Below are 26,461 nucleotides of genomic sequence, written 5' to 3'. Positions count from 1 at the left end.
TAAATGTCATGTTATTGCTATCACAGCAGAGGCTTGTTGACATTCTAGAAAATGGATTTTGCACATGAAGTTAACATATTTCATGCTCCTTGTGTTTCGTGATGTGTTCCTAGTGTTCTTATCATTTTGATAAGATAAATGGTACCCAGACCCGCTGATCACAGGCATGCTTGGTTCGCTGTCTACCACATACGCTGTTTGATCGTCTGCCATCACGGTGCATTTGTTGCTCAGTCAAAACGGTTATTCGCAGTCTACAGCTTGTAATTACCTTGCATTTCTACCTTCTTCACAGCGATAGAATGCACTCTTCAAATGCCTGATGTATTCAGGTGGTGGTGCAGTACAGAGGGAGAGCAACACATCCTACTCACTCACTGTGAGAGAGTATGTGGGAGGAGGTGAAAGCATGCAGGCAAGAATTCACTGTGTGCAATGCCCTCCTCGAAAGCAAAATTTAGAACATGAGGCACACTCAATATGCAGAGGAAAAATATGCCTGGCAGGAGATTGCTGCAGTTTTTCTCCATTTATGGTTAGATACAAACGCAACATGTAATTCCTGCTTGATAAAAAAGCCTTTAAAAATAATGAAGTAAATCATACGTACTTTAGAGAAACTAGTTGGTGTAATATACAGATATAGATAGATAGATATATCTATATATGTATGCCGGGGTGGAAGCCTGTCCCTCCCATTTTTTTCAGTGCAGTCCAGTCCATCCAAAATGCTTGGTCAAGTTTTCTTCCATTCCTTTTGAGAATAGACAGCCGCTGTGACAAGAGGAGCCGAGGGAGTTCAGGAGATCAGAGGCAAAGCAGCAGTTTCCTCTCTTCTGGGAAACCAGATGACCTTCTTCAAAGTGATAATGTAAACAGCTATCCAACAACGGCTGGAATCGTGGGAGTTTGAAATAAAACGTGAAGAATTCTGCTGCAGGATAAGTGTAGAAACAGCAATCAATGTAAGTTGTGTTCATTTACTTTTTTCCTTTTTTTTTTACCTTTTTATCCATGAGAGCAGGCATTTGCTAGAGCTAAGATCAAAGCAAATAAGTTACATGGCAGGGTGATTTTTTTAAATTATTTTTTTCTATGTAAGCTTTGAAGCTTTTGGAAAGGAAAGTGTATTTTTTTAGTACACTAATAACAGATAAAGGACACCTTATGGCCCAGGAGAATGGGATTTCTTACAGCAACAGATTGTGATACATCCTTTGTGAAGTGATTTTTTTGTAAACACCATATGAAATTTCAGTTACAGCAAACCTGTAAATAGTTTCTGAGTTGCTGCTTTTTACAGAAAGACTGTGTTGCATCTCTATTTACTGCTTTTTCTAGATTTAACATGGTAGTCGACTGTCACTGCCTAACTGGCCTGTTTGCTGCAGCAGGGTTACCTCCAGCTGCAGAGGCTTCAAACAGATGTTTTCAATTAGCATCACTCTCCAGAAACATTACTCCAAACAAGCATTTGTTGACTTTAGATGTGGAGCTAGGGTAGCACGGGATTTCATAATGTGTGTGCCTGGTGATGCGAGTTATAGACGCCCATAAAACCCAAAAGCAGGTCATGACCCAAACCCTATCAACCATGCAATCAATTGTTCCTGTTGCCGTTTACACTTAGACACAGTTTTCATTTTATGACGTTTTACGTTAGATTAAGTTTTACGCTGTCATCATCTCCTTGCTAAATTAATTTGATAATAAATGGCTTTTACTGCACTGCATGTGGGTACTTTGTCAGTTTATAGTAAATGTCAGGTTTTTGCACAAATGTGAGAGGTTTATGGAAAATTTACCACATTACCACCTCATTTTTTCATAGTTGTGATTTGAATGTGACAACATGCAAGGATCTGTTAGCCAGGCCACCACCTCAGCCTCAATTAAAGTGAACCACACAAAACCGCTAGATCTCCAACATGGAGGCCATCCAAAGACAACCGCAGTAGGGACTACAGCCAGCTCTTCCCCTTAGGTAAACAAAGTCTGTCTCTTTCCATAGTGCTGCGACGTGTGTGTGTTTGAATATGTCTCCGGCAGTGTGTGTTCATGCGTGTGCCGACGCAGTTCTACACGTAAATGCCGCGAAGGCACCGATCCAACTATAACAATGTAAATTGTTTCAGGTTCAAAGTGCGCTCTGTTGTTGCCACCCACCCTGCTGAGTGGGAGTAGCACGACCATTTTTAGCAAGACGTGGAGTGATATATATTTATGTGAAGTTACCAAAACAATGGCATTGTTTTGTAGTAGAAATTTTAAAGAAAATTTAAAAGGTTTCCTCTCCAAAACGTCTGGGACCGAGTTTTTCTGAAAACGAATGTGTATTTTTTTTTTTTTTTTTTTTTTTACATCAGGAAGATGTCAGTAGGAATGTTCTTGTTTCTATTTGGGACCTTCCATTTGATCAAAGTTTAAAGGACCTTTGAATATGTTTTAGAAACTGACCATTTAAAGAAGTCACTGACATAAATAAGGCTCTCATGAGTCTCTCAGCTTAAAAAATGTGAATTAAATAGAGTGCAGAACACTGGATATCGTTCTGGCAACCAGTGCAGGTTGTACTCAACCTTTTGCCCTATGACAGCTGGGATAGGCTCCAGCATCTTTGCAACACTGAATTGGATAAGTGAAAGAAAATGAATGAAAGGATGGAGAGAGGGATGGATGGAGTTAATTCAGACAGACCGTGAAGTCAAGTAGTAGTAGAACTCATTAATCCCTATTTACAGATCTCAGTGACAGCCCATATCAATGCATCTAGTTGGCAAATCTCAAAGAGCACATGCTCTTTGAGCCGCTTTACTCTGCCTGTAGATGTTGCCCATCTGTAAGCCACTTTGCAACCCACTTTCATCCCAGCTCCTCCTCTTCATGTTGTCTCTGATTTAATGCCATGTGCGGTGGTCATAAAACAGAGCCATACCATGCAAATAGACAAAACTGAAAAAAATTAGACACAAATAAATTCTAAAAAAAAAAAAAAAAAAAATCTTATTCATAATGTCTGCAAAACAGAATCACAAAATGTAGAGAAAGGGGGAAATAAGCAAAACTCTAAAACTCTCTATAGGTAATTATCAAATTTAGTTTGTTTGTAGCTTAATTTCTATACATATATTTGAATACTTGGATCTGGGATAAAAATAGAGCTTTCCATGCCATTGTCAAATCCCAATAAGCAGCCAGTATCATTTATGCTGTGTTCAGAGGCTAAATGGGTTGATTATGTAAAAAAGAAAAGGAACCAAAGGTGCCTCACAGAATCTGATGTCTGGCTGAGTGAGTGCAACGTAATGGTTATGACTAATATTTCAAACATGTCTGAAAGTCAGAGCTATGATTTAAGTCTTCAAGGTAATCAGCACAGAATGCTTTTGGTTAAAAGAGAAATACAACAGGTCTTTACGCTGTGGCTTAATTACAAAGAAGATCCATCAGTCATGCAGACGGGGTAATCAGGGTTATATTTATGAGATGATTAGTTCGACTCTGTGTATTTCTGTGAAACGGTACAGTTTGCGTCGATTTCTAATCTTTCTTCTTGATGCCATGTTATCTGGCACCGATTCGCTCTTTCCCTTACTAATTTTGCCTCAGACAGCATAAGTATTGGTTACCAAGGCAACCATGCTTGCAAGGACCTGAAACAAAGTTGACATTTCTCTCTCTCTCTCTCTCGAAATTAATCATCATGATAATGTTCAGTGCTAAATACTAGCAGTTTCTGACTGCTAAGGAAAAAGAAAACACTGATGAGGGTTTGAAAAAATAAGGAAGGAATGCTCTAAAAAAAAATAGCACAGCAGTTGCATTATGGGAAATGTATTATCTCATATTTTTGGCACTTGATATACAGAAACTCGAGATATTTTTACCTCATGTTGATCTAACTGTGTTTGGAAGAATTTTACAGACATTAATTATTAAATTTTTAATCAACATAATAGTCATTCATTAATCATAAATTAGGCTTCATTGATGTGAATTACCACGATCTTGCCTTCTGATGATGAATTTGGTTTGAATAATTGCTTGCAAGCTTAAACACTCAGCATTCAAACAATATATATATATAATTTCACAATAGCAGAAATTGTTCTTTGTTGTGTAATAAGTAGTTTCTTACCTTTTCTGTCATCTATAGGAAACTATTTAAACTACAACTCTACGTGGTGCCTATACTGAACAATCTCCATGCTGTGTTACGTACCTGTTAAAGAACAGAGATCCCTCTGTCAGCTTTTCCCTACAGAGAAAAGAGATAAAGCACTAGCACTGGTGTGATCATAACCCCCCAAGAAACCCATCAAGGGCAGAGATAAAAGATAAATCCACAGGTCAAAAGGTGGCTACACACATCCCAACACGCTCTGCCTTCCACAGGGCCAGATATCTTTCTTAAGTTCAACCATGACATGACACTGATCACCATTCCCTGTGCCTATGTCTCCCGGGTTTTACTTTGGGTTTACTCCAGTTCACACGCTGGTCCCTCATCTAGCATGACACCCTGAAAGCTTTCGCCTACTCTTCTCTAAGCCTTTAGAAAAGAAAGTCAGCTGTGACTTTTTGGTGTCATGCTTTGCAGTTTTTCTTGAGTTTATTGTTCACTCTGAAATGGAGTTTGCTGTGTTTGCTTTACTTTCTGAGTTTTCTTTTATTTTTCACTTTTCACCACACAGTTAGTGGTTATAACTTAACTCTGACTATACCAAATCTCACCAGTATCTTCTGTAGGAATGGTTTTTCATAGAGCAACAATTCTGCATCGGTATTTATATTGCATCTCTTTGATTAATCTTATAAGGAATTATATGATTATTTCCCAGAGTTTTACTCTACTGTAGGCTACATGCTTTCATTTGATCTATCCAGGCAGTATTTGTGTGTCTGATTTCAATGTCACATCCAGCAGAGCAGTAGTAGGTTTGTGACAAGAAAAAGGTGTGATTCCAGTAGCGGACATCAGTATCCTCAACAGTAATCTGTATGAATGAATCGTCAAGTAATAACACCTGACATTTGGTGAGTTGCTTTCAGGATAGGCTGGCCTCACTGAAAAGTTTAAATAGCCAGCAAGAATGTGGTGCTTGGAAGGTGGGAGGATGTTGTGCGCAGACATTTAAGCTTGCATGTGGTTTCTGGTGGGAACCCTGCCAGTAACAGGGAGGCAGGGTTCCGAGCGGAGGGGGGAGTTTAGGGGGTCACGCTGCTCCAGAGTGAGAAAGTTCTGCTTTTCATTACATCAACCCATATGTCCACATATCTGCCCCGCCTCCGAGACTCCACTGTGTTTCCTGCAATTGTTGTGTCAGTCAGTGATCTAATCCTTCTCTCTCTTACATCTCAAAATCAAGATTTTGGTAAGAGTGTGTCCGGTTGTGCGTGAATAAAAGCGGTAATACATCTGTGGGCTGATGGAAGCCGTACTGAGAAAATTGGAAATTCCAGACTTGCATTCATTTAACCAGGAGTGCATTTGAATATTGCTACACTACGGCTCGTAGAGGGTGACCAGCAAAGCAGAAAAGAGTGGAGAGGTGGCTGCTCTTTTTAACACAAATCTGCACAGCCTTGCATTCAGTTGTACTTTGATCTTATTCCTTATTTCGGTTGAGAGAACCATCTTATTTCACTTAAAGAAAAGCAGCGTGCCGGTGGGTGTCTAAAAGAACCTTGCACAACAATGTGGCCGTTCAAAAAATATGATTTGCAAGTGCAGCCAGCACATTAAGTGATGGTCTTTTTTTACTTTACAAGTGGGCATGCTGTGTTTGTGAATTCGGGAAAAGTAAGTGTGATGTGAATAAAATAATGAGAACTGTTATAGTCTCATCTTTGAGACACTTTATGAATTGCTTTCTGTAGGCAAATATGCTATATTGTGGAAAACTTTTTTTTGGTGGGGGGGCACTTATTCTGGTTTTTGTATGATTGAGGCATACAGCTTTGATGTAAACCTCTTCTGAGCTGCAGTGGGATCACAGGCGTCTCAGTTATTTATGATATGAAGTGGCAGGAGTTAATGAATCACACACTGAGAGGCAGAGAGCAGGAGAGAAGAGTAATTTAAAAAACACACACAGACACACAAACTTTACTTCAAATCTTCACCAAAAATTATTGCAAGCCTGTAAGATATTCCCTGGGGGGATTTTAAGAATAAGGTTTATTAAGGAATATTACAGGAAAGCTACAGTGTGGTTGAGAAAAACTAAGCTCTGAGTGGCTATGCTTTTGTCCCGCTCAATACAAACGCTCTAGTGGGTGGATAAGTGAAGTCACATGGTCACTTTTCCTCTTTCCCACACCAACACACCCACACCCTCCTCCATGCAGCCAATCTTCACTCTTCAACTCACTACTTACCCGCAGCGGGCAGCCTGCTGCTTCGTCTGGATACTGTAGCAGCACAAGTTGCAAGCCTGTTTCCCCCCAAAACCATGCATCCGAACTGGGAATAATATCCGCGTGGCTCACCTTTATCCACGTTTCAGGAGATATTCGACATCACGTCGCCCGGAGGTAGTTAAGAGAACTTTGCTTCAGGTAATTTTCAACTTGCAGTAACAGTTTTACTTTTGGGTTCATGTGCTCGCCTTGATTTTTTTCTTCAGCTCGTACCTCTAGCTTTGGCTAATACATCCCCCTCTGCGTTACTTTTCGTTGCAGTAACGGTTAAAAGTTGTAATTTGATGCCACGCATCGAGTGGTTGATTACAGGCTGCCATGAAAACAGCTGTGAGAGTGTTATTTCTGCTTTAGTGGAGTGAAATTGTTGCGTTTTCCGGCCTAATGTGAAGTAGACCTAGCTGTATCTCCCTCCACCCCCACATCAGGTAACACTGCAGCATCAAAGGCGCACGCTGCTTTTCAAAATATCTCATTTGCATGAGGCGACCAGGGCCGGCTCTAGCCTTTGGATTCGGTGCCCCCCCCCCCCAGGTCTTTTACAAAAAAAAATGTTTTGGATGAACAGCCTGCTCTTTTCTCCCAAAACAGCTAAGATTATTATAATTAATTATAAACTCAAATCTGCTACCTGTCTTTACAAAAATGTTTAATTAGTAGATTCATTATTTTAGACTTAACTACGTCTGTGTGCATTTCCAATGCTTCTGGGCTATTTGCTGTCATATTTCAAGTTAGTTACTTTATCAATAGTAAAGTTGCATCCTATGTAGTTATTGGAACTGTCAATAATGATGACTACATGACAAGAATGTTTAAATAAAGCTGTTTTACTGTTTTTGACTTGAATAAACCAGTCACATTTGTATTAACAGTAAAATAAAAATGTCTGGAAGGCAGATGTCAACAGTTGATTGAACAGTAAAGCTGGGGCTCTCTGTGTGACACCTCTTTTGTTTGAGGTTAGGAAAAACAGATTTATTTAGTTATTTACGTGTCTTTTAAACAAACAAAGATACCACTGTGGTGTAAATGCCTGCAACTTTCTGCCTGTGGGGACACAAGTAGATGCTGTAGGTAACCCTGTGAAAGTTAATCAACTCAGAGGAAAGACAAACACAACTTTAGCTCCTGTTTGTTTTGTTAAATCGAGATTATTGGCGAACCTCTGTAACTTCTTACAAACAAGTGCGTGTGCATAACTTTGGAAATTGTAAGTATGTAGATTGTTTCTGGTGCTGAAATCTTATCATAAAGTCTTATCATTTAGATTTCGTCCTGTGGACGAAAAAGGCTGTTTACCGATATCATTCTTTTCATAAACAAGGAGCTTTGAGGCTTCCTCTAATTTGGCTTGAGATTAGTTTGGGCAGTTTGGATTGTAGGCATGCTATCATGCACTGGTTACATGGATGGTTACCTCATGATGGCAGCCACTGTTTATTCCATCATCTTGTCAACAGTTCAGGGGATGGAGTTTGTGTTATTGTAGTTAAGACTGTTTTTGTTAATAAACTTGTTGCTGTAAGCATGATTTAACCAAAAAAAAGAAAAGAAAGTGTGGCGTGCCAGTTCCCCCTGATATTATGCACCCTAGGCAACCACCTAAGCCCTTCATGCCTGGCTCTGCTGCTGGCCATGCTTTATAGCTTCTTGATGAACAGAAGAGTTGAAGCTGTTGCTACTTTCCTCTCACAGTGTATAAATTGGCCTCAGTCTGTGTGGAGAGGAAGGAGATGTTGAAGTTTGGTGCTAAAACCCACCAAGTAACAGAAAACTGGAAATACTGCCTTTCAGTTGTATTTGTCTGCCAACCCGTAGGGCTGCAGTTTATATCCATGGCTGTCCGGACTTATACAACATTTGTTGTGAAGAATCTGAAAGAATCCACGATGGTGTCACCAATATAATATCAACCAAATGTGAAATAAAGTCATAATATCGTCTGTTCTTTAGACATGGTGCTGAATAATTGTCTCTGTTAAAAATGCTAATGACACTGTGAAGATGACCTAACTTAACCAAAAACTCCTTTTATCCCTACATCGCAGCATTTCGCGCCTTTCAGGTTGTTGCGGGCTGTGTCGACCTGACGTGTAGTTACATTTCTCGGGCGGTGCACGTCAGGTTACGTAGAAGGTTACAGCGTACAGTTAAAAGGAGATCCCGGTAACAACACAAGTTACCGAGTGATTTCCTGATGAAATGAAATTCATGCCTAAGACTTAGAATAACTTGATGGTTAGATAAACTGTCATTTCTGTTAGCAAACAATAAAACAGTGTTTACCTAAGTGTGAATCGATGGATTGTAAACAATCTGTAAGTATTATTTAGCTGTTTAACTGTAAAGTTGCAACAAATATTTCTAAAACTTTGGTAAGTACTGTTTTGTTATGCAAACTAATGACCAGTTGACATAAACATTATTAATCATTTGCTGTTGGCAGTGATTGCCAGTGTTCTCTGAGAAAACATAATATACAGCTGAGGAATGATAGAGACTGAAATGTGTTGGTTCTGTGCGTGTTTGTGGGGAAAAGTAAGTAAAATGTACTGATCGCAATAAAAAAAATGCTATTATATTCACAGTAGCTGTGACTAACTTGTCATTTTTGCAAAGCACCAGCTTTGTCCTTTCAAAGCAGCACCAGTCACATAACAATAATCGCCTTTCTTTTATCTCCTTCTCTGTAATTACATTAGTCACTATTGCACCCATACAGCATCTTTTCTGTTAAAACAACATCAGTTGCCTTGACAGCCTGAATGCGAAATGAGCTGTGATGTTTTCCCCTTTCTTCCAGAGGAAGAGTGGGAGGCCTTGCGGTGAGGATATGAGTTTGGTGGATGTGAGGCAGACGGTGGGGTCTCTGACCCTGGCCTTGTCCAGCAACGACTCCAAGGAGCGCTACTTTGACCGCGTGGATGAGAGCGACCCTGAGTATCTCCGGAGCAAGAATATGTCACCGGACCTGAGGCAGGACTTTAACATGATGGAGCAGAAGAAGAGGGTCACCCAGATCCTGCAGAGTCCAGTATGTAGCAAGCAGCTTCATACAAATAGCCTCCTACACACAAGCTTTCACTGTGTATGAGTAATAAACAGAGCTTTAAACCCCAGAGAAATACACTCTACCCTTTACTCAATGCTGATTGTAGTGCATGTATCTTTTTACTTGTTTATCTGCGCATCATTTTATATACTGCATTGTATTTTAATATGGGTTAGCTTTAGCTTTCAGATTTAAGTGTAAATGGTTCTACCATTGTTACTGTCCAGACTTCGTCTTATAATTATTAATATTATTATTATCATCATTACTTTACTAAGGAGGTTAGTGTTAGTCTGCTTCTTTTTCTGTGTATCAGTGACTCTTTTTAAAGTTAAACTACACTAGGAGGTATTTTTCACTATTTTCCTTGAAATCCTAATTGTAACACTTCTTGTTGTCCTTAAGCCTATGTCAGTTTATTAGGTACATTTCGGTTAAGTTAATAATAAGACAGCACAGCAAAAACTCAGCCTAAATAATGTAGAGATTCACCCTAGGATATAATTTGCATCATTTAGAGATCTGTTCTATTATGTGATCTGCTCTCGTTGACAAAAGACAGAATAATATAAACACCAGTGCATATAATACACAGTATTGCCTCAGTAAAAAACTGATAAAATGTAGAGCAAATGGAGGAGACAGCATACAGTCAGTGTAAGTACAGGGATGTGAAATAAGTACACACCAATGAAGTGCATGGAAATAAGACGAGCCCACACTCATCTGTGATTGCATAACCCACCAAACAAGTGGAGCTCATCACATCACCATGGGAACCGTGGTCGGATGAAGCAGAATGCCTGAGCTTAGTTGCAGCTCAGGAGAAAATGATGCCGTTTCAAGATTCACAGGCTACTCTTGACGCAAAAATTGATGGTCAAGTTTAATGCCAGCCCCTTCTTCTAATGAACCCCCTTTTCACAGATGTACACAAAGAGCTTTTTTTAGTGGTCTGGTGATTTGTGTATAGTTGTTATAAGGACCATCTGAAAGCTCGCTGTGCTTCCTGACACATCCTGTGAAGGTGTTGGAAGTAGGACAAAGATAGGCTGCGTGTATTATGAGTTGCTAGGTTTTAGCTTGTTTGTACCACATCTCCTACTATAAAAAAGTTTTATTTGGTTTTGTTTGCAGGTGTTTAAAGATGAATTAGAAGGTCTGATTCAGGACCAGCTGACTAAGGGCAACAACCCTACAGGTCTCATGGCACTGAGGCAGATTGCTGACCTGGTCATGGCCAGCACCACGGGAGGGGCAGGCCCCTTGACTTCTCCCATCAGTGAGTGGCCGCGTGTGCTCATGTGTGCGTCTGAATGTATCCATTTATGTCCCTTTCGGCCTGTTTGTCATTCAATGTGTATCCTGCGTCGGTGTGCATCAGCCAGACTGAATATCTTCATTGTTGGAGGCTGAATTCCCCAACTCCTGTGACACTCAACAACCCTGAAACAGCATAAAATGCTCAATAGTGCTTTTATTAAGTAGCTCTCATGACCAGTCTGAGTAATCAAGTATAGCAGTTTGCAGTGTTCATTATACTGGCCTGACCTTTTACCCCTGTGTTTCAGTGGGAGGTCACAGAGCTGACACTGGGAAGTTATAGTTTTAGACAGTTTAATGATCAAAACTGTAAATGTTTGGAAAATGTAAGAACATGCTTTGAAATGTTGAGGCAGACCTGCGCCTTTAAAAAGCTAAAGTGGCTATAAAAGTTAATGCCCTGTATCATTAATGGCCTTATATGGTATTACATCCCCAAAATACCCTCAGATACACTTTGGGAATTCTGAGTAGGGCCCTTTTTTCAATCTTCAGCTGTGGAGACTCATGTTCCCCGGGATGTTTGACTTTACGTACTGTGGAAACAAATCATGTAAACATGCTTGTACATTTTTCGGATGCACTGCAATGTACTGATGATGTTATGTGTTGCGGCAGGCATCGGGATGGTGACCCCAGTCAATGACTTGTATGGCGTAGAGTCTCCCTCCTTTGCCAAAGGGGAGAAACAGAGTCGCTGCAAGCTGGCCAGCCTCTACAGGCTCGTTGACCTCTTCAGCTGGGCTCGCTTTACAAGCTCCTACATTACTGTGAGTACAACTTCACAATCATGCTCCAGTGCACACCTGCTTATGTATGCAGCACGAGGTTTGTGTTTCTTTATGTGTGCTCCTTGTTCTCTGGCACCTGGAAGGCTTAAAGGGGAATACCACTTTATTTTCAGAAACTATATATTATTTATGGCATAGAAAAGTAAGGTTTGTGAATATGAAGCAAGAATTCACAACCATACATCTGATGTACACCTTGGAGAAAATCAGAATGTTAGGTTCTGATATTCCCCAAAGACAAAGCGAAGAAAGACACTTTTATCAACCCGCAAACCGATTTTTGAGTTTTTCTAAGTTTAAAAAAAAAAGCTTTTGTCTGTGGTTCAGAGTTTCTTTACCCTTGACTTGGGAAAATGTGTCTTCCTTCTCTTAGACAGTGTTAACCCCTCTTGAAAAGAAAAAAAGAACATTGTAAATGTAGAGATTTCATTCCTCATGGCAGCAGCAGTGGTTGTTGTTGGGGTTTTTTTTTTACATAGACAAATGTTTAAAAATGCTGCCTCAAAGATCTTACATCAGTTAATTTATATTAAAGGATAGTCACAGGATAGGCAGTGTATAAAGCCTCCGTCACATGGGCCTGGTTACCAGTGGACAATGCCTTGGCAACCATCAGTTGCTAGGAAAAAATGTATATTCCCCAACCGGTTTGCAAAAGGTTGCTGAGGTTTGCTGGCAGTAGGTAGGTGAGACTGGTTGCAAAGAGTTGTATGGTGCTACATAAAAATCCATTGTCACCTATAGTTTGTATGGAAGATGATGCTTTGACTGCAAACACTTACCAACCACTCAGTGAGCAGTGGCGAAACCGAAAAGTGTGATAAATACAAAGGTGAAGCACCCTCTTTGTGACTGATTTCACCCAGTAACAGCCAGCAACCACTTACCAACCAGCTGGGGAATACACGTTCTTACCTGGCAACCTGAGGTTGCCAAGCGGTCAATGGTTTGTATCACCTGGGTCTGTGTGAGTGAGGTTTTATCTCTCACTGCTAACATTTATCTGCAAAACAAAACCAAAGCAATTTTTAAGCATTTTCTGCCAATGAGTTTGAAATATTCCAAAGAGTAATGAAACCAGAAAGGGCAGCCACGTTGATGTTAGATGAAGATACATGTAGACTATGTAAAAACAGACATAGCTCTTTTTGGGACTCCTGTTCTGAAGCCCCTGTTTTGCATTTAAATCACTGTCCTCTTGATTTTTGTACATCAAACTTGAGCTTTTCGCCACTTTACTCATGTGTTCATTTTGTCATAGGTACGTGTCAGTAAAGAACAGGACCACATTCTCATCAGTCCACGAGGTCTTTCTTTTGCTGAAGTGACGGCAGCAAATTTGGTAAGGAAAGTAGTTGAGTGTGTTATTTTTAGTTGGGAATATAATATTTTTAGTACTACAGATGGCAGTTTATTTGGCCAATTCTGATTCCCATTTATTTGTAATACTAGTTTCTGTTGATTTCGATTTTCTTTCTGAGAACTAACTAAAAGCATATACAGACAAAAAAGGACTTTTCATTAACGCCAAATATTATTTTCATGATTAAAAGAAATGATTACTTTACAATTTGCCTAACACTATAAGTTTCAGGATCTTATTTAGAACAAGTGAAAATAAAGTGCTTTGCTACTGGAAAGGGGGACAAATAGTTAACTGAAAATTAGTTGCTGCACACTCACCTTTACCGTATACGTATTTTGCCTTCCAAACAAAAGCAGTTGCAGCAGCTTCATATAACAAAACAAACGTCCGGTACTTAAATCGTTTCTAGTATTCCAGTATTTTATTGTAGGGTCTCTACCTTAAAATGTAAAATGTCTTGAGGCAACTGCAGTAAAACTGTACTGAATAAGCAGGATATTGACTATTTTCTCTTGTTCACTTATCTCCATTTTCCTCACGAATGCTTTGATCTGTTGCTTACGCCAGGCTGAGATCTGATTAGCTTTAGCTTTAGCCACTTGGCCTTTGTTAGCTTCTTTAAAATGTCCATGTTCAGCTGGGTGAAAATGATTTAAGTGCCTCATTAAGACCAACCGTGGTTTATTTTGGTGAACCTTGTCTTCACTCACAGTGATGTGTTTCCACACTAACGCCATTTTAGTGTGTGGCTGTGAGTGTGCTGCATGTTGTATATGCGTGAAACGGACCAGTTTGTAATTGGACATATGGTAGGCTGACCGGCTTTTCACTGGTCAATACGTACATCTCTATTTATGACATGTACCTGGCAACAGATGTGAATTAATGTCACTGTTTTTGTCTGAAATCACAACTAAAGTCAAAGTGACAGACGGGTTCTGTAAGTGCAGTAAGTGACTTCAGGAACAAGCTAAAAGCTTCTGAGAGGCTAAACTAGGCCTCCCTCCTTGTGTGACACATTTTTCAATAATAATGATTGGACTTAATGTAAAGTACACTCCTCCTGCAGCTGACAGGTGAACAGGTACCACCCCAATAATGTGACCAGCCGTAAAGTTTTACAAAATGACTTTAAGCAGATACACAGACGCTTTAAACATCAGAAATCACACAGTTAACAACAGCATAAAATCTGTGTTTGTGCTCTGTTATGACTAGAAGGGTTAGTCACCTGTAAATTATACATTATTGTCAGTCACCTGGTTGTAATACATACTAAGTTGGCTCGTTCTCTTTCATGCAGTGGTCTTACACTTCCTGACAGCTGGCGCACTCTAAAAGCGTTCATTTTTCTTTAATGTTAGCTTTTGGTTTTTGCAGTTGTCATTCTAAAAATGAAAAATCGTCAAGAGCTCAGATCCTAATAGGATTTTTATTTGATTTACTTAAAGTAAACCAGTGTTAAATGAAGTCAAGTTCATTAAAAATGAATCCGAAACCAGTCGTAGTTTTGGGGAAATTCGTTAACTTAATTGACTGTTTGATTTTGAGATAATGGCATATCAAAGAAAGGATATGAAAAGTATCCGACACACAAGTGTGGTTCTGTGCTGTTTGCTGTCATCCACTTCACACTGTTTCACTGCTCGACAGGTTACAGAAGTAGTCATAAGACCCCCGCAAAAATAAAGGAAAGAAAAACAACACAAGAAATACACTTCTAAGGAGAAGAAAACATTCTGCTAGACCTTAAACATACACACAATGTGTACTTGTAATTAACAATTGTAAACATGACCTTGTTTAGACACAAACTCCACAGGGTACCTTTAACGGTTCAGTCGCGCTGCAGGCAATTATTACCTTAAGGTTTATAGTGTTATAAAAAAAAAAAAAAAGCAAACCAGAGTTGGGTATTCTTTTAAAGTACTACACCTACAACTACTGCTGACAATACTAAACAGCCAGCTCCCATTTCTCACAAATCTCTGCTTGTTGTTTGTTTGTTTTCTCCAATATTTAGGTGAAGGTCAACATAATTGGTGAGGTTGTAGACCAGGGTTCTACTGATCTGGGCATCGACCAGTTTGGATTTGCTCCCCATTCTGCCATTTATTCAATGCGCCCTGATGTGAGATGCATCATCCATACACACACCGCAGTTACAGCCGCTGTAAGTACGCTCGGGGCAAATATTAAATGAGCTTCATTTTAATCAAAGCTGCTGCTAAATACTTGCTTTGGTATCACATGAAGAAGGCTGAGTTAAAGGCAGCCCCCCGCATGTATAGTTATTTTAGATGCTGGCAGCCTGTAATGCAGTTTCTGTTCTCTCTCTCTCTCTTTTTTTTTTTTTTTTTTAACCATTTTCTTTGAAGCTTTGCTATAAAATGCACAGCACATGATGTGTGCACCATTTTATTTGTGCCTGACAGCGAAAAAGGCGCCTCTGTTTATGCTGGTGTGTCACACGCTTAGTTGTTTTTATCCCATGCTAACAGGTGTCCTCGATGAAATGTGGAATCTTGCCCATTTCCCAAGAGGCTTTGCTTCTGGGAGACGTGAGCTGCTTTGGTTACCATGGCAGCCTGGATGATAAAGAGACAAAGGTGGAGTTTCAGAAAGCTCTGGGCCCGACTGCCAAGGTACTGTCAAAGCAAGGCACTCCGTTAGTGGCAAGCTCACGTTCACGTGGGACAGAGTGGGCTTATTATATTGTACTGTATGCACATGTGCTGAGGGTATTTGTACCACTGGTTGGTAACTGTAAATAGCTGAGTACACTAGAATATTTAGTTTATTTAGATATGGAGTGTAGGTACAACAAATAGTCTTAAGCAGTTTGTTTAGCGTGTTTACCCATTTACATAAATAGATTAAATATTAGAAACACCTATTTAGGAACTACTCTGACATTTAAAGTAAAGTTAGATGAGACAATTCCGCTCACATGTCTGCCACGCAATCATTGCAAGGAGATGAGCAAACTTAAAGAGGTAGAGGCTGCTTAAACCAGCCGATCTAAGATTGTTCTAGGGCTCCCTGCCCAGAAATAGTCTGGTCTACCAAAGTGTTTTTCCTTGAAGCCTGCCTATTTATCCCCCCCCCCCCCCCCCCCCCCCCCCCGGGTGGTAGTCCCATATATTTAGACTATGCTGAAAACTACATTTATTTATTTAGGATCACTGATAGTTGAAGAATGCTGCATATCACTGCCATTTTTTCACCCACCATTTACAGTTAGGCAGTTTTATAAATATATCACCAAACGTTAAATCATTACTCAAAAACAACACAAACTGAATCGTCACAACCAGCTTCTTAATGTGCTGAACTATAACTACAAAGAGGGAAAGTTAGAAATGCTTTAATATCCTTGTCTGTACCAGATGGCATCCCTGGATTGCCACAATATTAGTGTGAAATGTAATGCTGAGAGCAATATTTGACTTGGGTCGACCAGTTAAGCAGCAGTCACTCATATTAATATTGTAGATATCTCATATATTAGTAACAAAATAGTCATAATGTGCATGAACGTAAATTCTAAAAATGCAAAAAGGAGCTTTAATAGAGCTCATAGGCAGATTTGTTACTGTTGGACAGAACGAGGCTAAGGTACTGCAGTCGTTATTTTATTTCAGCCGTAGCCTTGTACGGAACAGACAAATGTGAGAATGTCATTGAGCTTCTGGTCTAATAAATGCATTCTTAAAAGAAATGTCTAATTAAGCTTTTAATCATAGCCATATATTTTTCATTAATGCACGTTCAGGATGTACTAATGTGGCAGTTTGTGTTTTTCAGCTGATGATCCTGAGGAATCATGGGCTTCTGGCTTTGGGAGAAACAGTAGAAGAAGCTTTCCACTATATGTACCACTCACAGCTCGCCTGTGAGATCCAGGTATAAAAATCTTTATTCTTAATCCTACCTGCCCTTGGTAATGGAGTGTAATTGCGCCATTCCGGTGAAAGCAATTGGTTAACTTCGATGTGGCCTTTCTTCACACTTCATAAGTCAGTTTTATGTGTGTGAGTCACTGATATTATTTTCCAGCTTTTATTTGTTGAAATGTTTTCCCCTCTGTCTACAAATGAGTCAGACACATAAAACAGAGCAGTGCCTGAAATGGAGGCAAAGCTAATATCAAGCGTGCTGCTTGCTTGAGTAAACCTGAATCAAATATGTGCCAGTGATCTCTGTTTACAGACAGGTGGAACCCCGCAGTGTTCCTGAAACACTCCTGTTGCTTTGTGCAAGAGATCCTTTTGCAGCGATTTTTGTTTTCTCGACTCTGTTGGTTTTTCCGTCGTTTTTGACGTATTCAGAGTTCACCTCGCTTACAATTGTTTAATTATATAATTCTATGATGGATTGTTTTGAAATGAAAATGATGTGTCTCAGAAAAGAAAGCGTTTAAAGTTTTAGAATTAATCTCCAATTTTTATGAGTGAAATCCTCAGTAACTGCACCAAATGCCAAGTGAAAATTGTATTAACACAATCTTTGATGGTACAAATGGCTTTGTTTAGGTGAACGCTATGAGATGTTCAGGCGGCGCGGACAACCTCGTTCTCCTGGACAGGGATAAGTTAAAGCCCCTGACCCAGGGAGTGGCCGCTGCCGGTGTCGTCATAGACAACGAGGTCAAGTGGAAAATAGGCGAGGCAGAGTTCGAGTCTCTTATGAGGATGCTAGACAACCTGGTGAGTGAACCCTGACCTGTGGCTTTTACCCACGATGCTTTGAGTTTCCTGTCTCACATGCTTCCTCGGGAAGTGGCTGACTAGAGGACACAATGAAACTTGGTGTATTTTTTTGTTTATCTAATCTTAAATGGATTTTTTTGTAATTGGCTCATATTGTTTTATGATATTTGCAGATTTCATTTCCTAATATTCAGGATACTGTTGTTCTAGCTGTGAGAACAGAACTCCTTCTGCTGGGCTTTGTAAAACCATACACCCTGATTTTTATTTATTTATGTTTTTAAGCCTCACTGATAATGCCCAGGCCCTGACATGTTTTGTGGACACAGAAGATGTCAGACTGTCTGCTCGAGTCGCCTTCCTGCTAACAGCTCCGGCTGGAACAGACTGCAGCTGTGTTAGCTCTGTGTGATCAGAGATCGCCCACCCTCTCAAACATAGCTTCCAGATGGTGAGCCGTGCTGCGGGCAGTTACAGCCACACGGACCACACAGCCACTTAGTGCAATAACTCCCGTGTACTCAATTTGGAAATAGGATTTGGCATTTTCTTCCAGACTGTTGAGTATGCCACGGGGCGAAAATGCCAGCGCAGTCGTTGCAACTGGACGCCTGACCTTCCCTGACAGAGGGTGGAGTTTGATTGTTGCGGTGTCAGAGATGATTCCCAAACAAAGACAACAAAAAGCTGAGCTGCGCTAAAGGTCACAGCTAATGATGAAGGAATGGTATCTGACAGAAGGTGATTTAGAAATTGGATTGCACAGTTTTAAAAACAATTTTTAAAAAAATGCTCAAAGGAAAGGCTGCGTTACTTCTCTAAACCAAGCAATGAGATTGAAAGGTGAAACAGATTAGGGGTGTGGATGAGGAGTTGGCCTTTTAAAGTACCTGCTTAATTAAAAATATCCTCTTATCTGTCTGTTCACCTTTTCATTATATTAGATTCTGTCACACATGTTGGCAATAGTTACTGTAGCTCTTGTGTGCTTTTGTAGAGTTTGTGCAGAAATTTATGATGATGAATGCTACGACTGATACGCCCTGAATTTTATTTGTTTACTGTGTTTCAGTCACACTTAAAGCATTTGGAAACTGAGCTTTAGTTTCCACTGAACGGCTCTGTGAAAAATGGCTTGCTGGCACTGCGACGATCAAAGCTCAATGCAGAGGGGATTTTTATTTTTCATTTATTTATTTATTTATTGTGGCAAACTTGTCAAATTGCCTGTGCAGAAATGCCAGTTTTGATTGTTTTTAATGTAGCGTTATAGTGCTTTTCTTCAGACCACACTTTTCCACATACTGCAAGGACCCATCACTAGTTTTCTAGTTGTCTCTCTCCGTCTTTGATGTATTGTTAACAACACACTCCTTCAAACCAAAGTTGTGTCTTCTCCCTCTCAAACTGGAGGCGTCTGCAAAAATGCTGTTTGTATATATTGCGTTTAAATATTTAAAAGTATTGTGTAAGTGGATTCTGGGTGGCCTGTGAATCATTTGAATTGTGGGGGGTTTGGGGTTTTGGGTTAATATTTCTTATTTATCCCATGAGCAGAGAAGAATAGTGCAAAATATTTCAAAGACTTTAACTTCTGGCAAAGGGAAACTCTCGGTGCGTGTGCCGCAATAATATTTTCTCCTTGTGTAACGTGCTAGGGATACAGAACGGGCCATTCTTACCGGAACCCCATTGTCCGTGAAAAACCCCGGTCTAAGAACGACGTCGAAATCCCCGCCACAGTGTCGGCTATGCCGCCAGAAGACTGTGAGCTTGGCCTGCGGAGCCCCTTCAAGTTTATGGCGCAGAAACAACAGAGAGAAAGGACCCGGTGGCTTAATTCACCCAACAGCTACTTGAAGGTCAATGTTCCTGAACAGTCACCCAGCGGGGACGTGAGCCCGAGGACAAAAACCATGGTGTGTTGATTTTATTGTCAAAGTGTAAGAGGAAATGAAACGATTTGATCCTATCTGCTTTGGTGTCCTGAGCAAGCGCGTCTTTTGAGGTGCCCATTTTTATCTGTGTTAGCCTGCCCTCTTGTGGCAAGTTTTTTAAATGCACTTTTTATATTCTGAATTCTTAGTATTAATCTATGTGTGTGTGTTTGCTTTATTTCAATTCTCTCAGTGGATGAAGTCCTCGCAGCCAGGCAACAGCGTTGGCACCCCAATAAAGATTGAAGACCCTAACCAGTTTGTCCCACTCAACACTGACCCCACTGAGGTTTTGGATAAGAGGAACCGGGTCAGTTGAAAAATGATCACATTTTCCACAAGATTGCCCCCAGATGTTACAAACCTGGGCAGTAGAAACGCACAAAGATTGTTTTTCTTTTCTTTTTTCAGCTCATGTTTATTATCAAAACTACTGTTAAACTGTTGATTACTCCTGTTATCTTTAAAATAAATTACAAAAAACCATGAAAGGGGAAATTTTGAAAGCCTGATCCTTCCAAAATATCCAGTTTTATTTGATAAATTAAAGTGAAAAGCATAAAATCATGTCATCTTATAACCTAAAATGACAAGAAGCAATCAGTTAAGAATATAAACCAGATTAATCAATCTGTTGGAACAGCTACACTGTCATTTGAATGTCAGTTATAGCATCTAATAACCAAAATCCTTAAGCTGAGATTCCTTTGTTGAATATGTTTGTTCAGATAAAAGAGCAACACAGAGGCGACCAGATGACCCCGGGACCTAAATCTCAGTTACTGGCAGGCATTGTTGTGGACACCATACCAGGACCAGTAAGTTTATGTATCATTTCTAAAAAATTGCAACATTAGCAGCCGGATTTCATGATGCAGTGTGTGTCATGGTATGTTAGTGTGTTTTGCATTTGCCTAAGCACGTCTGAAAATAACGCACAACTCAACCCACAAATTGCTGCTCAACTCATGAAGACATTTTTCTTACAAATGTGGCTTTCCAACGGACAGGATTTATTGCTAAGAATCATTGTTAAAACAAAGATATAATCAACCAAACACAAATTTGTGGCCTTGTATATGGACTTAACTCCATATACAAGTGTAACATTAGATTATAGCTTGTTGTTTACACACCTATGTTTCTTAAACCGTTCAGTTACGAGTTGGTGATCCAGGAATTTTGAATCAGTCATCTCTCCAAATTAGTATCAGGTGTAGTGCCTGTGGTCTTACTTAGTTTAAACATTGTTTCAGACTGCACCACACACAGCAGCATTGTTCATCAGGATCATGTGACATGACTAAAACAAGAGTTGTTCAGGAATGGTTTGAGGAATTTGAGTCCATTGATCTACAGATCTTTCAGCTTTGGAGGCTGATAAATGTCAAGATTACAAAAGAAAATGTAGCCAAAAAACCCGAACACACAGAAGTAAATGAATAACACACTAAAATATTCTGTCTGTCGTGTTTATTGAAATTTGAAAAAGGTGACACATTCTTGTAGATTTTGATTGCAGAGGTTAACGCAGTGTTTACATTTATTTCCTTATGAAAGCAACCAAAAATGCAAATATTGTGCAAAGAGGAACTGAATGCATAAGATTTTTAATTATGTAGATTGTGACAATTAAAGAAATGTATCAACAGTCATGATCCTTCCATAAATGCTAATTGGAACACCTTCACAAAAAGACTGTGATTATGTGTTATTTTATTTTGTAAGTACATAAAATATAATGCAAAGAATGTTTCTAGCTATAAACATGCAAAGAATTTGAAGATTTTACCATCTATGGTACGCAATAGGATTAAAAGATTCAGAAAATCCACAGAAATCTCTGCATGCTAGCAGCAGTGCTGAAAACCAGTAATAAATCATCTTGATCTTTACATCCTCAGGCAGTAGTTGTGTAGTGGAAACGAGTGCACGGGCTTAGGAGCACATCAGAAAACCACTCCGTTGCATTCAGAAATGGAAGCTGAAAGGAGTTGGTGCAACTGCACATGTGAAGGCACCATTAATAATGAATGATATTTGGGTTTTAGAGCAACATGTACTGCTATCCAGATGCTGCATTTGTTTTTTTTGTTTCATAAGGGAAGCCTTTCCTTATTTAAGCAAGAGATTTCTGTGCGTGTGATATCAGCGTGGCTCCATCATGAAAGGGTCTGGGTGCTAAACAGCCATGTCTGCAGTTCAATCGGTTACCAGTTGAACATTTGTCACTTAACGAAAAAACAAAGTACAAAAAAGAAGTCCTTCTATAGTGGAGCAGCTGAAATCCTTCACCATGTAAGAAGGGGGGTGGGGGAGGTGGGGTGCTTTGATAACTGTACAACAGTTTATGTCAGAGCTCAAATGTTTACAGAGGGTTTTAAAAGAAGAGGTGATGCAACACTGTGGTAAACATGCCCCTGACCCATTTTTGCTTTTAAGAAGAGGAGTTACCATTATTACATTTATAAAGCCCCAATATATTAAAAAAAACAAATAAAACAAACAAAAGTTTTTACTTTCAACATTTGACATTCAACAAACTGTTTCAACCTTTTGGAAATAATATTGTGCATCAGCTGACTGCAACGGCATCTTATGTTTTTACCGTGTCTTTAGGCGTTCATCATTGAGGATGAAGAGCAGACCCGCTCTCTTCCTCCCAATCCTTTCAATGATCTCACAGAGAAGGAGCTGGAAGAATACAAGAGCATGGTAGAAAGAAAGCAGCAAGGCCAAGAAGGTACTGTTCTCTATCCTTTATACATTAGTCAGACGCTTTACTGAGTTTGCTGTAGTTATTGTTGCCACACAAGAATTGTGCCATTAGCTTACACTCAAGGCAGTTAATTAGAGCCAGCTTGTCCTGGGTGGAGGAAAGTTTGTACTGGAGGAAAGAGTTTCCTACTACTTCCTACTGGTGAGAGATGAGCTGTAGAGACACTCGCCGTGTCAAACTCCTTTTGTCTCATTGTGACTGTAAACAAGGGGAAATCTGTGTACAGGAAGGAAACATCTCTCTCATCAAAGTAACTCCTTTGTTATTCTCCAGCACAGAAATGCTTCACTTTTGGAACATGTGAGCTAAGAAAACTATGGAACAAAGTTGTTAAAATGTTCTTGTGTTCAATACTTTTAGTTTGCATTTTGCATGCTGGCAGCATGAGTGTAGTGAGGTTTTTGGTAGAGTTGGGGATGTAAGTATTTGGTATACATGGTTAAGCAATGCTATGGCATAAACATGTATGGTTGCCAGTGGAACTGGGCCACTAGTATTTAATCATGATGTAACTGCTGATAGAAGCAGCAGGATGACTTCTGAAGTGTACAGGGCTGAACTCTCTGCTTAGATTCAGCCAAATGCTGTAAAACTAATCGAAGCGTGCTTCACAGTGCAAATGGATAACGACCCATAGCATACTGCAAAAGCAACCCAAGAGTTTATAAAGGCAAAGAAATGAGATATTCTTCAATGGCCGAGTCAGCCAGCTGATCTAAACTCAATAGGGCATGCTTTTCAGTTACTGAAGACCAAGCTGAATGCAGAAAGACCCACAAACAAGGAGCAACTGAACGTGGTTGCAGTGAGGCCCTGGCAGAGCATCTCAAGGGAGCAAACACAGGATTTAGTGATGTCCACGAGTTCTCGACTTTGGGCAGTCATTGACTGCACACGAGTTTCATCATTGGTTCGTCCAACTATGTTTGAGCCGTATTGTGTATAAAAATGACGGCAATTTGCAAACAGTTAATGCAATACTTTAGTTAAACCCCTTGCCTTAAAGATGAAAGTCTGCAATTAAATCACATACTGAATGTTTGAGTTAAAATCCACTCCGGTAGTATACAGAAACAAAATTACAAAGTTTTTGTCAGTGCCTAAATAATTATGGATTTACTGGAATGCTGGAATGCTATCTGGTCAATCTCAACATTGACCAGACAGAAAGAGGAGATCTCCTAACCTTTAAGCTTGTGCTACCATAAGATTTTACAAACACTTTTCATGGTAGATATTAGTGGCGTCCCTGCTAATTCCTAACACAGTTGTAAATGATGACCAATCAGGTGCACTGTTCATACCTTTGTATGTGGAAAGAGGGGTAGAGCTAGTTGCTTTTAAAAACACTACAGAGGAAGGATACAAATATTATCTGGGCTAGTAATATGGCGTAACTGTCGTTAAAGGTAAAACCAGTATAAGGCAGTCATGGTGGTAGAAAACAAAAAACAAATATTGCAACATATTTGAGCGGTCCCCAGGGTGTTATCCATCACTAGAAACAGCCGTGGTAATGAGGAAGGAGAACCCAAACAGAAAAGATAAAGTCATAACAGGTATGATAGCTTACTTTTATAACTGATACGGTCTGATCAAGAAGTCAGTGTGGTTTTCTGCCTCATTGATTCCACAGCCTCAACATCCACACAGTACAGTAAAGCCTGGTATTAGATATTTCAAGTTTTCAAACTAAAACTGGGTCGGCAGCATTTCCAAAAGTCTCTCTTTTTGGTTTCCTAAAACGTGGGGGTGTTGTGGACATCGAGATGTTGCTAAAGTAAATGATATTAGTATAGATGTGCCTTTGATCATGGCTCTGGATCCATAAAGGGAAGTCCTCTGAAGAGTGCAGTGCTGTTTTCAGTTATACATCCATACCATCTTTGCTGTAAGATTGCAAAATGTGTGCTGCTGGGGAAAATTTCTAATGATTGATTCCTGGGACATTTGTTCCAACATTCCCGTTCTCCCTCTGAATGAATTGTGTAACCCTGTTAGCTGTTTGTAGAGTGCCAGCATCAGCTTGGGATTTTATTTGTTCATATAATAGCCTAAGCTGACTCATACCTGCTTTGTTGGATGACTGACCCCTATGAGCTTCAATCCTTTTACAGAAGATGATGATGCCACTGATGCAGATGAGATGACCACATTTGATGGCTCGACTATCTCCCTTTCCCTCTCTCCCATAATGACGCCAGCTAAACAAGGTAATTAGCAAGTGAATGGGTGTTTCAGTTTGTGGAAAAGGACAAGAAATGCCTCAAATGAAATGGATAATTTAACGTGTTTTTATTCGCATCCCTCTCCGTTGGCTTCATCTCGTGACAGACACAATACCCAACGGGAAAGACCACTTGGCAGAGATGGAGGAGGATCTGAGCATCGAGGTATCCAAGCTGAGCGTGAGCACTTCAGAAACGGTGGAAATCTCCATAACAACGAAGGAAAAGACGGGAGAGCCTCAGACCCCGGAGAGCCAAACCAAGTCCCCCAAGAAAAAGAAAAAGAAGTTCCGCACACCTTCATTCTTGAAGAAGAGCAAGAAAAAGAAGGAGGAGAAAGAGAAACCAGAAGCATGAGCGAATGAACCCGAAAAGCAATGAAAACATCTGAATTGCCTTCCTAATTTTCAGTTTGTTGAAGGGAAGTGAAATAAGCCCCCCAGGACACTGTTGTATTTGAACACCCAGTTCCCCACATTCACAGCTATTATTCAATGTGAAAGTTTTTCAGAGATGTGCCAGTAGATGGTAATGCGGAAGGTTTAATTTCCTGTGAGATTTCATTTGACCACTGAGGGCTCAGTAGAGTTTCATCAGATCAAAATCCAATGCAGGACTGTTTTTGTTTTGGTTCTTTGTTCTCACCCATATTTTTTAACGGGTTTTAGAAATAGGTATCAAAGGAGACGGGGGTGACTCAGAGCCCCGGAGAGCCAAACGCAGGCCAAAGCTTTGAAGTTAATGCATCCGATTGGACGTGTTACATATTTGTGAATTTCTTTTTCCCCCTTTTTGCACAAGTTCATTGTTGAATGTATACTGACTGCTAAGAAAATTGTTTAACAATTTTTAAAAAATTTAACTTCCATACCAGTAGTGTAACAGCCGCTGAAGATATTCAAATTATATGACGGTTAGACTTATAAGAAGTACGAGTTGTAACTGAACATAGTCATAGTTCTACTACCTTGTAATAATATATGTCAGTTTATATTATAGGTATTAACATTATAGTGTTTGAGAGATGATTTCTTTGTCTATTTACATACTAACTCTTATACTTAACACGCAGTGATTGATAATTCAGTAATAATCCATGTAGTTTTTAACATTATGTGGTATTGTTCCCATGGTTGCTGCTTTATTGTAATTGTGACAAGGAATTGACTGTGACTATCAGAAAGAGCTCAGCAAAGCGAGGATTGCCGCACGTTGTTTAGGAGTGACAAAGCGTGACTTTTTACAGAACTGACGGGAAAATCGCTTCATTGGATGAAAGTGGCACGTCTGCGCTGCAGAAAGTGAAATGAATGTGACGGATGCTGATGGCAGATTTTGGCTAAGTAGTCGGCTGATGGAAAGCTTTTCTTTGTAGCCACTGTTAGTTTGATATAAAGTATATTAGAGGGCCATATATTTACATCCCAGTCAATAATGTGAATGATTTGTTTAAACCCAAAGGGAGTGAATTCTTTGCCTTTGTAAATAGTTTTCTTTTCTTTTTTTTGTGAAGTTCTTTTGTTACGCTAAACCAAATGTTAAACAATGAAATATAGAGATGTGACAGTACAATCAAATAACAATATTTTAACACTTCCTCTATTGTTTTGGTTTTTTTTACCCACCTTAATTAAGCTCCTTATTAACTGAACATGCAGAGCGCTTTGTGTTTACAAACTGTATTACTTGTGTAATTAGTGTGCTTAATGCTGTTCTTCCTCTGTTGTTTACATTGCTGTTTGTATCACCTATTTTTTTTCCCATCATGCTTTACATGACAGTCACCTTGCTTCAAAGTCAGCCTTTTAACAATGCCTTGATTTAACGACCTGATTTAATAAAATGTT

General features: G+C 39.7%; 1 protein-coding gene across 2 annotated transcripts; it reads left to right on the top strand.

Moving 5' to 3' along the window:
* The first annotated feature begins 763 nt into the window (after window positions 1–763).
* On the top strand, window positions 764–26,461 carry add3b (adducin 3 (gamma) b). 2 transcript variants are annotated; one of them, XM_063491291.1, is made up of 15 exons: window positions 764–965; window positions 9,230–9,460; window positions 10,616–10,760; window positions 11,420–11,571; window positions 12,854–12,934; window positions 14,982–15,131; window positions 15,460–15,603; window positions 16,766–16,864; window positions 17,494–17,667; window positions 19,329–19,589; window positions 19,801–19,917; window positions 20,336–20,425; window positions 22,227–22,350; window positions 24,504–24,599; window positions 24,721–26,461. In XM_063491291.1, exons 2-15 carry the CDS (start codon window positions 9,260–9,262, stop codon window positions 24,969–24,971), a joined length of 2,085 nt encoding a protein of 694 aa, XP_063347361.1. In that variant the 5' UTR covers window positions 764–965; window positions 9,230–9,259; the 3' UTR covers window positions 24,972–26,461. The 2 variants fall into 2 exon arrangements, with proteins under 2 accessions (XP_063347361.1, XP_063347359.1); XM_063491289.1 differs by lacking the exon at window positions 764–965 and adding an exon at window positions 6,356–6,561.

The sequence above is a fragment of the Pelmatolapia mariae genome, linkage group LG13, assembly GCF_036321145.2.
Source record: "Pelmatolapia mariae isolate MD_Pm_ZW linkage group LG13, Pm_UMD_F_2, whole genome shotgun sequence".
NCBI classification, from domain to species: Eukaryota; Metazoa; Chordata; class Actinopteri; order Cichliformes; family Cichlidae; genus Pelmatolapia; species Pelmatolapia mariae.
This window is presented reverse-complemented; position numbering and strand designations above follow the sequence as displayed.

Coding starts and splice junctions, on each gene's coding strand:
- add3b (XM_063491291.1), top strand. CDS start 9,260: ATGAGTTTGGTGGATGTGAGGCAGACGGTGGGGTCTCTGACCCTGGCC. Junction 10,761..11,419: donor CCCCTTGACTTCTCCCATCA/GTGAGTGGCCGC, acceptor GTGTTGCGGCAG/GCATCGGGATGGTGACCCCA. Junction 19,918..20,335: donor TTTTGGATAAGAGGAACCGG/GTCAGTTGAAAA, acceptor ATGTTTGTTCAG/ATAAAAGAGCAACACAGAGG.